Raw genomic sequence first — 11,801 nt, 5'->3', positions numbered from 1 at the left:
TTCTTGATACAATTGAAGTTTCATTTGGTCTTTTTTAAATGTTTCCATGGGACGCTGTCTTCAATTCTGTGTCCGTATCACAAATGAGTTAATTTACAGAGGTATATTAAAATTTGCTCTTCACATATCCCCTCTCAAGTTACCACACTCCAGAGGGGGTCAGAGCGCAGGGTCAGCCATAGTACAGCGCCCCTGGAGCAGTTTGGGGGTTAAGAGTCTTGCTCAAGAACACAATGGTAGAGATGGTGGGCACCGTAGATGTATTAGCAGCAGCAGCCACTACTAGTTTTACTACTAACACCCGTTACCACACAGGAAATACCAGAGTTGGGGGGGCTAAAAGAAGGGGAAAATGCTATTGTCCGATTTTTGTCAGGGGTTATCAACAGGTCTGTGGGCATTAATGTAATGTGGAGATTTTTAAAGACAAAAGACAAAAACTTTGAACATTTTGCTTTGAAATAAACTGCTATTCATGACAATATCCACCAGAGGTCGCACTTCACCAGCATTTACGTGTGAAGGCGGCTACTGTGGTGCATGAAACTCAAATTGATAGAATTTCATCTGTCAGTTTGCAAGGGAAACTCCTTCTATAAACCTTTTGTTTGCAAGGATACACCCATGTTTGAAAGACAATTTTTTCCCTAATATTCGTTTTGTGAATTTGCCACAACCCCTGACTCTTTGCAGTGATTATCATCAAAGTTGCTTCAGTGTTAAGATGAAATATGCAAAGGCTTGCTATAACGTCTTACATGTGAATGAATGCAAAAACTACCACTGCAGACACACACACACACACACACACACACACACACACTAGAAATCCATGTGTCCTCCTCTTAGATCCCTGCCTCTCCTGACCTGACAGGACACTATTGTTATTGAGCAAACAAGTGGCAGGAATAAATGATTTAACTCATGACTTAATGGAAAGTTTTGCAAAATGGCGGCAATATAAAAGGACTTACAGGGAACAGCTGCATCTGCAAACTATGTCGTTCTCACATGCACACACACGCACACTCACACACAAACAAACTATGATGTCGTTCTGTTGTATTTCTCCCCCGCTTCCTCTTGCTATTGTGACCTTCTCTGTTTTGTTTATCCATAGCTCAGATAAATAAATACAAAGATGAATTGAAACGATTGCATAACGCATATTTCACTTAAAGGAGAATGGGAATAGAGATGTAGTGTACGTGTAGGCGGCCTATAGAAGTCTTGTGGTCGCATTTTTTCTCAGAATAGACATGCGCACGTTGAACCGGTTTGGTGAGTTTTTCGAACAATAGTTAAAATAGGCAGAGCATCTATTTTGGGAACATACAGAGCAGAGACACAACTGAAAGGACTTGCCCAGTAAAATAATAACAGCACGTCTAGTTATGTGTTTATGATTGAGCCCTGCCGGAGGCTTAAAGAGACACACACCAAAATAGGCCATCCTGAGATAAGCAGAAAATCAAGGTATAGAGGCATACTACAATAAATTATCTGAACGTCTTTTTCAACGACTAAAAAAAATGTACTAGGGACTTCTAAGACCATATAAAATTGACAGAAAAGTGTATAATATGAGACCTTTAATAACTCAAGTGTGGTACAGGGAATGTTGGCTATGCGGGTCTGCTCTGTTTGACTTATTTGGCAATGACAATGAGTTCCATGTAGTTTTTTTGGAATGTTATTTCGAACACAGTTCAACGCTTCCGCATACCGTACAATTGTTTTCATATAGGACAGGCATGTGTGAGGTGACACAATGAGTCGCAGTTTCTCTGAAAGGAATTGTATTCATAAAGCACACAGGACCTAATTTGAGTTTGTTTTGGCCTGAAAAACTGTGTACAGCATTGTGTAAATAGGTCCATTTGAATTAGGAAATTATGAATTGTTAATGATTTAGCATCACAGGTGTAGTGGAAAGCCCCCCCATATTAACATGCCCCGCCAGTGCAACCGATTTACACACAGCAATCTATGTTATCGGTGCATGTTTCGGCATAATTGCATGTGTTCATATGTAAATTATCATATCTTAAATCAGTTTTTCATTTCACTCAGTGTCCGATTGCAAGACTCTTGGTTTCATAATGTCTTGTTTAACTTTTACTTTCATTTCTTCAGATGGTGTCATGACGATCTGACATTCATTGTATGATCATTCCGCCAAATAATTTACTTTTTGGAATATGTGGGAACTAAATATTGTAGTACAAACCAATGCCACTTTATCTGTTTTAATGGTTATTTTATACAGAGATGGAAAGGGGATGATGCTCAAAGTGAGCAGTGTACAAACTGTATTGCTGGGTCAGTGAACGTTACATCATGTTCTCCAGATGAAATTCTCCAGAAATGTTTGTTTACTTTCCTGTTGAAATGTTGCTTCCTCTAAGCGGGTGATGAATATTCTCTTCTTGGCTTGTATCCAGATTTCCTTTGTTATTAACGCATTTCATGTCATTCAAAATGCTCATTTAAAGGTGCTATGAGGAACTTTTAAATATTTCTGAAACAGTTATATTTCGTTAGCCTGGTCCAACCAGACCATCGTACTTCATTTAATTTGTACAGAAGGTCTGGAAGTGCTGTAATTGGAAAACGTTCACTCACTTGGAGGCGGGTGTCTGTTGAAGTTTAAAACTATTGGATCTGCCCAGTGCCACTCTGGATTAGCCAACCAATCGCATCACGTTTGGTCGTCACGTGTGTCATGAGCCGGCTTTTGACGGTGCGTTCCAGTTAGACAGGGAACTCGGAAATTTCCGACTTACTACATATTGTAGTCTATGAATCTACCGGTACCTGGCAACAGTAACTTGTTAGAGCCTAACGTTTAGTTATTTGGACGAGAAAGGTTGTCGGCGTCCATACTTTCGCGAGCAGATGCACTGGAACACAGACAGGTCTGAACTCGGAACTACCAAGTCGGAAATCTCCTTCTTCCGAGTATAAAGGAACGCAGCATTCAACTGAAACTGGAGCGCGACTTCGACGTCATCGTTCTCAGCCACTCGCTCTGTTCACTGATTGGACGGCTGTAGATTCTCCGGAGAATCTGGGAAATGCGCTGTACACCCAGACTGACTACTGAAGGGAAAATTAAATTTGGCCGGAAGTAGGCGGGCGGGCGGAGCCAGGCTAATATTTCGTCTGATGATCATAAATGATATGTTAAAGCAAACAAGACCATCCGTGCAAAGAATCCTATTTTAATATAGTTTTTCTTAATGACTTTGTCATGGGGTATACACTCACCCAGGAACAACAGCTGGCGTGGTAAAAACACTACTGCTTTTGACCAAAGGGGGGCGCTAGAATGAACACAAACTGAAAGTTCCTCGGAGCACCTTTAAGGAAAATTAGCCTACATATTATCACAAGAAATCATGCAAAAAATGTTATACTATAAAACTATTTTAGCAGCAATGCAGCACAAATTTAGCAAACACACACAATTGACTCACAGTGTCTTTTCATGTGGCACTTAAAACCTGCAGCTGCACCATCACAGTGTGTGTGTGTGTGTGTGTGTGTGTGTGTGTGTGTGTGTGTGTGTGTGTGTGTGTGTGTGTGTGTGTGTGTGTGTGTGTGTGTGTGTGTGTGTGTGTGTGTGTGTGTCTTTGTGTGTGTGTCTTTGTGTGTTTGCTGATGTTGTAAAAATTGCTTGTTTGGCAATAAAGGGAAATATTGCCGAACCAATTAACATGTTTGATCTAAGAAAACAAATAAGTCGGATGGAAAGACAAAGGAGACACATATAGACGATGGCTTCCCTTCATATGGGCGGTTGGATAGTTATCCTTTTATTAGACAGTTTGGAGAGAGAGAGAGAGGTGAAATGGGGCAGAGAAGGGGAATGACATGCAGAGAACGACCACGGGCCGGCGGATTCTAACCTGTGGTCTGCTGAGAAGAGGACTGAGCCTCTATGGACGGGTGCTCTAACCACTATAATAGATTATAGTCATACAGTGAGACATGTGTCTGTATAGAATATTTGAAACTTAACGAAAATATCTCTCGCTTTTTTAATAATTATGTATTATATGCCCTTGTCAGTTCTGAACAGTTTTACCAACTCAAGCTGTATAATAATTAAAAACAATCAATCAAGTTAATGGAGAAAAAATAATCAGCAGATAGGGGTCACCAACACAGTGACCGCGGGCACCAGGTAGCCCACAAAGACCATACGAGGCGCCCGCAGGCCTGTTCTAAAAATAGCATAATAATCTGTTTCCCACCTTTTTTAAGTCATTGTTGATCATTATTGTGAGAAATCATTAACATGATCAGTGTCTTCACATAGATGAGCATCATTAATCATTAATAATAATATATAACTAAAGGCAAACTGAGCAAATTTGTTATTTCAGAAGAGTGTATCAAACTGGGTGCCCTTCGTATGACTCAGTACCCATGAAGTAGCCCTCAGGTTCAAAAAGGTTGGTGACCCCATTAATCCATACTGAAAATAATGAGGAATTGCTCTCCTGTATAGACATTTATTTTTGTTTAAATCAGCTCCACAACAAACTACTTTTATATTAAGGCATGAAATAATGTTGTAATAATATTATATATAAAAGTTACCTGCATGGAGTTGAGTAGCCTACTTTTGCTTTGGTAACACTTTCGATAGTCCACTGAGACCTCATGGTTACTGGGAGGAGGAACCAGAGACCTCATGGTTACTGGGAGGAACCAGAGACCTCATGGTTACTGGGAGGAGGAACCAGAGACCTCATGGTTACTGGGAGGAGGAACCAGAGACCTCATGGTTACTGGGAGGAGGAACCAGAGACCTCATGGTTACTGGTCGGCCCCTTTTCCTCTAGGACATCCTAACACCCCAACATAACCTTTTCAACAGATAATTTACTTTGAATACTTTTCATATACTGGCTTATTCTCGTGATTAAACACTTTCTGAAGCGACAATTTTAATGCGTGACTTTACAGTATTTGCAGTCGACTTTAATTTGGGTAAAGAATCCAAATACTTCCTCTACCATGCAGAAGCCTGACCTTTATCCTGTCCTCTCTCCATCTCTCTCTCTCTCTCTCTCTCTCTCTCTCTCTCTCTCTCTCTCTCTCTCTCTCTCTCTCTCTCTCTCTCAGTGTGTGTGTGTGTTATTGAGGCCTCTCTCTCCATCTCTCTCTCCCTGTGTTTACCTCTCCATCCTATTTGCATAGCTGGACCATAGAGCTCAGACTGAGCGCTCGTACCCGTGCTCGCGTGCACACGCCCACTCAGTCAGTCAGTCACTCACTCACTCACCTGCCTCGCGCTCAGAACCAACCAGACGCATTCCAAACTAGGATTCCAGACTAATCCAGCCAACGTCTGTCTAAAATTTGATTTTTTAAGGGGATAATATTTACTTTTTAACGAGTTTTAAGGGTCAAAAACGTGTCTGTTAACGCTAACCAACAGCGAAAGGGATTACGGAGGAAGTTGAACTTTATCGTGTGTATTGAGCTGAATGACTATCGTTCAAGGGAGCGAGCGACCGGTGAAACGATGAGGTAAATTTGAATTATAATTTTCCTTAGCAAACATTAACTTACCTTAAATAACCTTTCACGCATCGACTGTTTTAATGTCCAACCCGGTGTTTTTCCTGCCCTGGCTGGCTGCCACACAGTTAATTCCGACTTTTTAAGTAGCCTATTCATTAACCAAAATGGTACAATAATGCTCTGTTGCCTAATATTTTATAGCCTATTTAAACTCTAGGCTAGTTTTGAGTCTTACGTGACCAACACAGGTGGTCTGACTGTTATGAAGGTTCACACATGATAGCCTACTGTTCGGATCTATACGCCCCAGATAAAGCTATAGAAATGTAACGATAGCTTTGTTAACGGTCTTTTATATTATTTTTTTCCCATTGGTGATAACATCTTTCAATTTCAGCCATTCAACGTTGCAGATGCTATGTAGCCTATTTATCTTATCTTATCTATACAGTCTATGTTATCAATTGAGTGGTTGTAGCATTACCGGTTCTTTCTGAATCTATGCGTGTCCACTTTTACCTAATCAGACAATAGCCCTACTATACCTTATTTTCTATTAAATTGAAAGATTACAGATATTTGCAAATATATTTGGATTTCTGCAATTATACCTACAATTAGTACATATGAAACGAGTGGTTGTAAAAGTCTAAAAACAGGGAATTACTTTTCTAAGCAAGAATGTCCAACTTTTGCTGGTTGTACCCTCTCAATTAGGAGGATGTCAAGTCAAGTCCATAGTGATATATAACAAAGAAAGAGTTGACCAAGTTTCAGTCATATGTTAAAGTACGATTCTAGATTGTGTCCCATGTCTGAATTTTTTTGTATTTTTCTTTAAATCAAATCAAATCAGTTTTATTTGTATAGCCCAAAATCACAAATACATTTGTCTCAGTGGGCTTTACATTTCATACAGTATGATATATGATACAATATGATACAATATGACACTCTGCCCTTACACCCTTAGCTCGGCTGAGAAAAAACTCCCAGTAAAAACCCTTTACCGGGAATAAAAAAAATTGAAGAAATCTCAGGGAGAGTCGACAGAGTAAGGGATCCCTCTCCCAGGACGGACATACTGCAATAGATGTCATAAGTAGAGAAAATCACGAAGGAATTTGATCATTGACCAGGTGATTACATGGTAATACTAAAGTAAAGTGCTTTACTTTTGTGGTTGTTCATTTAAATTACTGAGAAATCCAATTAACTTGGAAAGAAGCACTGAATAAACTGGACCATCCAAGCACATATTAAAAAGCACTGGACCCATCCCCCAAGCAAATAATAAATAAAAAAAAACTGAGCGAAGGATATAACCCACTAAAAATACTATATTCCTGGATTGAATATGAGCTAAACAAGTCTTTGGTATTTTTTGGGAAACCCCCTTTTCCCTATGTATAGTGACATTACAGACATTATGCAGAATAGAGTAGTGAAACCAGTGCACAGGGAATACACCAGTGGAACAGCTAATCACACTATAGCAAGAACAATACCATGGTCATTACCACAAAATGTCACACGGAAGAAGTGTGTTGACCTCAAAAACACACACAGTACCTCTTTTTTTAGAAGTGTAGGAAAGGAACCAGATCGTTTAAATAAATAAATAAAAATTGTTGAAGTATTCCTTTTAACTGTACATTTTACAGCTGAAAGAATACTTAAACATTATTTATTTTTAGTGTGTTGCCTCACTCTCGAGTTAAAAACAGGGCTACAGGGGCGCTCCGGTGGCGTAGTGGATAGAGCGCGTACCATATTGGCTCCGGCCTTCGTTGCAGTGGTCGCAGGTTCAAATCCGACACGTGGACCTTTACTGCATGTCATCCCCCCCCCCCCCCTCTCTCTCTCTCTCTCTCTCTCTCTCTCTCTCTGTCTGTCTCCCCATTTCAACTCTGTACTGTCTAATAAAGCTTGAAAATGCCAAAAAATTACAGTAAAAAAAAAACAGGGCTACAGAAACCATTCCTATAACTGTGCATGCATTTTCAAATTAGAAATGGGCATATATCTCTCATTGCTAGTTCACTTAGCTCAAATACTGAGTGAGGCAAGAAGCTAAAAATACAAAAAAAATCCACTATTCCTTTAATGTTACGGACACAGCAAAGGGTTAGTCTGCTTGACTGGGTATTTCAATCAAGGTGATCGAATGGATCAAACGAATGACTGTTTAATCCCTCCATGACTTTGCTGTTAAATCAGATTGGCACCTGTAGCAGAAGAGACGGATTAAAGAGAGATTTTCAATCCTGGAATTAAAGATGGGGTCAGTGATTCTGGAGAACGCTTGTTGTCAAAAAAACACTTTTTGTCAAAAATCTGTGAATATCTCCTCATGATCTGCTACCTGTCTGTACTGGGTGTGCGTTGAAAAGAAATCCAGTGTTTATACAAAGCCTAGGCTCTGTAAACTGGTATGTAAACAAAGGGTATGTAAACAAGGCGGCCACGGTAACAAGCAACACAGCAGTTTACAGAGCCTAGGCTGTGGATTAACATTGTGGATTTCTTTTCAGCGCACACAGTACAACCAGGTTACAGATTGTGAGGAGACTTATTTTGACAAAAAGTGATTTTGACAACAAGCGTTTACCAGAGAGAGAGAGGGAGGGGGAGAGAGAGAGAGAGAGAGAGAGAGAGAGAGGGGGAGAGAGAGAGAGAGAGAGGGGGGAGAGAGAGGGTGGGAGAGAGAGAGAGAGAGAGGGAGGGAGTGGGGGGAGAGAGAAAAAAGGGGGGGGGGAGAGAGAGACAATTGTGTTTTTGACAGTGTGTCACATGACAGGGAGGATATAGAAGCAAAAGAGGAAAGTAAAACAGATCATTGTAAACCACTACTGACTGTAACTGGTGAATGGAAAAACATTTTTTAATTGTCACTGGGTGCGTCGCTGTCATGTCATTCCTGTCCACACCTGAACCGTGTGTGTGTGTGTGTGTGTGTGTGTGTGTGTGTGTGTGTGTTGGAGTATGTGTCACTGGGGGAAGCGCTCACAGCTGGACGAACAAGTTTTTTTGCATAATGGGAAAATGTCAAAAGGGAGTTTGTCATTAAAATGGTATTAAAACCATGCACAGGTAAGACTTCCTGCTTTATCGCTGCTGCAGTGTTGCACTTTGCTTGTGTCTCTCAGCTCAGGGAACTGTGTTTAATAATAATAATAGTAATAATAATTGATAGGATTTATATAACGCTTTTTTGGAGATCACTCAAAGACGCTTTACATCACCTTTAATGTACACCCTGTGAAGATGTTATGAAAAAGTTAGAAACACTCAGATTTATAAGGCAAATGTGTTCACTAGATTTATGAGTTTTGAGGCATAAAACTGATACTCTTGTTTGTCTGCATTTGAGCCATCTAATTAGTTGTCTTAAACCTGCAGTGTGTAGAATTTTGGGTTTTATTTCCTAGCAGATTTTGTAGAAAGTAATTATAATATCCATAAGTACATTTAATTTAGTGCATAATAGCTGAATGTCTTTTTTTAATTATTATTTTTTCCCTTAGAAAGGGTCTCATATATGTCCATATTTCTGCATATTTTGGACCAAGGCCTAGTGCCGCCATCTTGAAAGTGTCATAGTTGGAATGTCATCAGGTGCATTGTTTAAAATTTAGAATTGTTCTTGTCCTTGAAGGCCACTGTAGCTTCTGTTATTATTCAAAAGGGGTGGGGTTACCCAGGGAGCGTTGCATTCTAGAGCTTTGTAGAACTTTCTTGATGATGTCATATTACACACTGTACCTTTAAAGTTGAGAAAACATATCATTCATTTGTAATGTAACTTCTAGTTTTGAGTTCTAAATACTAAGAATTCCTAAAAAGTATTCTCTTTGCAATATAATTTTTTTTTTTTTAAAAGATATTTTTTTTGGTATTTTTATGCTTTATTGATAGTGTAGAGACAGAGTTGAAATGGGGCAGAGAGGGGAGTGACATGCAGGGAACGACCGCGGGCTGGAATCGAACCCGGGTCCGCTGCTGGCCGAGGCCCATGGGGGGGGCGCCCTACCAACTGAGCTAAGGGCGCCCCCATAATTTTTTTTTGTTCAGAAAGTCTTTCAGAAAGTTTTAACACTGGTTTATGTTTGAATCAACATTTCGACTGACTTGGTTTTGTTTGTTTTCTGTATGACTATTAATGTTTAAAATTTGTCGTATTTAGAACTCACATTTTTAAGTTTTTAAAGGTGTAGTGTGTAATATGACATCATCAAGAAAGTTCTACAAAGTTCTAGAATGCAACGCTCCCTGGGTAACCCCAACCCTTTAGAATAATGACAGAAGCTACAGTGGCCTTCAAGGACAAGAACAATTCTAAATGTTAAACAATGCACCTGATGACATTCCAACTATGACACTTTCAAGATGGCGGCACTAGGCCTTGGTCCAAAATATGCAGAAATATGGACATATATGAGACCCTTTCTATGGGAAAAAATAATAATTCAAAAAAAAATGTTCAGCTATTATGCAGTAAATTAAATGTACTTATGGATATTATAATTACTTTCTACAAAATCTGCTAGGAAATAAAACCCAAAATTCTACACACTGCAGGTTTAAACATCTGATATATACATTTTCATTCATGAATAGTTATCTCAACAAAAGATAATTAGTTGGCTCAAAACTCAGGCAGTTACCTTGAAAATGTGAGATTCCAACGTTTACATTTTTACAGTATGTTTGTTCTTTTATTATGTGCATATTTTATTGTAACTTTTCTAAATGTTAATTTTCTTTTTCTTTTTTTTGGCAGGAGGACTCTTCTTTCTTTCAGTATGGAGTGGCAGTCGTCAAAGAAGATTCTGCTTTTACATACCACAAAGAAGTTAAAATGTTAGTTTGTTTTATCATGTAGAAAAGCAAGAAGAATAGTCGAGACTGCCAGAAAAAGTTGTGAAGTTGATAAGACGGCCTGATTCTTTAGGTCACGATGCCCGGAGAAGAGGCGTCCCGAGTGAGTCTAGACCCCGACATTTTGGTCGAGGGAAAAACCATTGAAGGAAATATCCAGGAGCTTCACGACTTCACTCAAACAACAGACCACGTTAAAAAATCCACACAAAGCAATGGCGCCATTTTTCAATCGGGACCCAATGTTCCTGTCGTGGAGGTGGGTGTGGCCAAAACAGCGCTCATCCCAGAACCTCTCAAGGCCAAGTCTTTGTCGAAAGGAACAGACGTGAACTCCGACGCTACAAAACACGATTCCACGGACAACTCTACGTTACATATTGACAACAGAACTCCAATAGAAACGAATGGCAAAGACTTATCGGAGCTGGACACAAGCTCCTTTGAAAAGACGAACAATATCCCACCTGTCAATTTAGACCACCAATCGGATTCTGACAAAAACGCCAAAAATAGTCCCCATGACGACATAGATAGAGGCGATTCCAAAACAGATTGGTCTGACGACCCGAAAGCGGAAAAAAATTCCCACAATGGAAGTTCGCAGGCGTTCCGGGAGGTCTATGAAACGCGGGACAGTATCGATATCGGAAGGGGGGAAGGAGGAGGAGGAGGAGGAGAGGAGGATGGAGGTGAAGATAACCTTAGCAACAGGTCCAAACGGAGTGTGAAGGAGGGGATGTGTTGCTGCTATCAGGCGGTTCACCGAGCGTTCCTACAGTGTGTGGAGGAGACGCCCGCCATGCTGTCAGGCCTCATGCTGTCTCTGGCCTTCTGCGTGGCCATCATCGTCCTCATACCCACCACGGGACGGGTGAGTGTGTGTGTGTGTGTGTGGGGGGGAAGGGGGGTAGGGGTTGTGTTTCTGTGTGTGTGGGTGAGTGGAAAAGTGTGTGTGTGTGTGTGTTCTGTGTGTGTGTGCGTGTGTGTGTGTGTGTGTGTGTGTGTGTTCTGTGTGTGTGTGCGTGTGTGTGTGTGTGTGTGTGTGCGTGTGTGTGTGTGTGTGTGAGAACGACATAGTTTGCAGATGCAGCTGTTCCCTGTAAGTCCTTTTATATTGCCGCCATTTTGCAAAACTTTCCATTAAGTCATGAGTTAAATCATTTATTCCTGCCACTTGTTTGCTCAATAACAATAGTGTCCTGTCAGGTCAGGAGAAGCAGGGATCTAAGAGGAGGACACATGGATTTAGTGTGTGTGTGTGTGTGTGTGTGTGTGTGTGTGTGTGTGTGTGTGTGTGTGTGTGTGTGTGTGTGTGTGTGTGTGTGTGTGTGTGTGTGTGTGTGTGTGTGTATTCGGTGTGTGTGTGTGTGTGTGTCTGT

At 40.5% G+C, this 11,801-nt stretch overlaps 1 protein-coding gene across 1 annotated transcript in view; it reads left to right on the top strand.

Moving 5' to 3' along the window:
* The first annotated feature begins 5,383 nt into the window (after positions 1 to 5,383).
* LOC307268871 (adenylate cyclase type 2) overlaps positions 5,384 to 11,801 on the top strand; it is a 35,210-nt gene continuing 28,792 nt past the window's right edge. Inside the window, exons 1-2 of the mRNA XM_080051655.1 lie at positions 5,384 to 5,544; positions 10,322 to 11,293. Coding sequence (XP_079907781.1) covers positions 10,499 to 11,293 — 795 coding nt within the window. The 5' untranslated portion in view covers positions 5,384 to 5,544; positions 10,322 to 10,498. The remainder of the gene's footprint in view (positions 5,545 to 10,321; positions 11,294 to 11,801) is intronic.

Source organism: Ammodytes marinus (genome assembly GCF_949987685.1).
Source record: "Ammodytes marinus genome assembly, chromosome: 23".
In the NCBI taxonomy this organism is placed as follows: Eukaryota; Metazoa; Chordata; class Actinopteri; order Uranoscopiformes; family Ammodytidae; genus Ammodytes; species Ammodytes marinus.
This window is presented reverse-complemented; position numbering and strand designations above follow the sequence as displayed.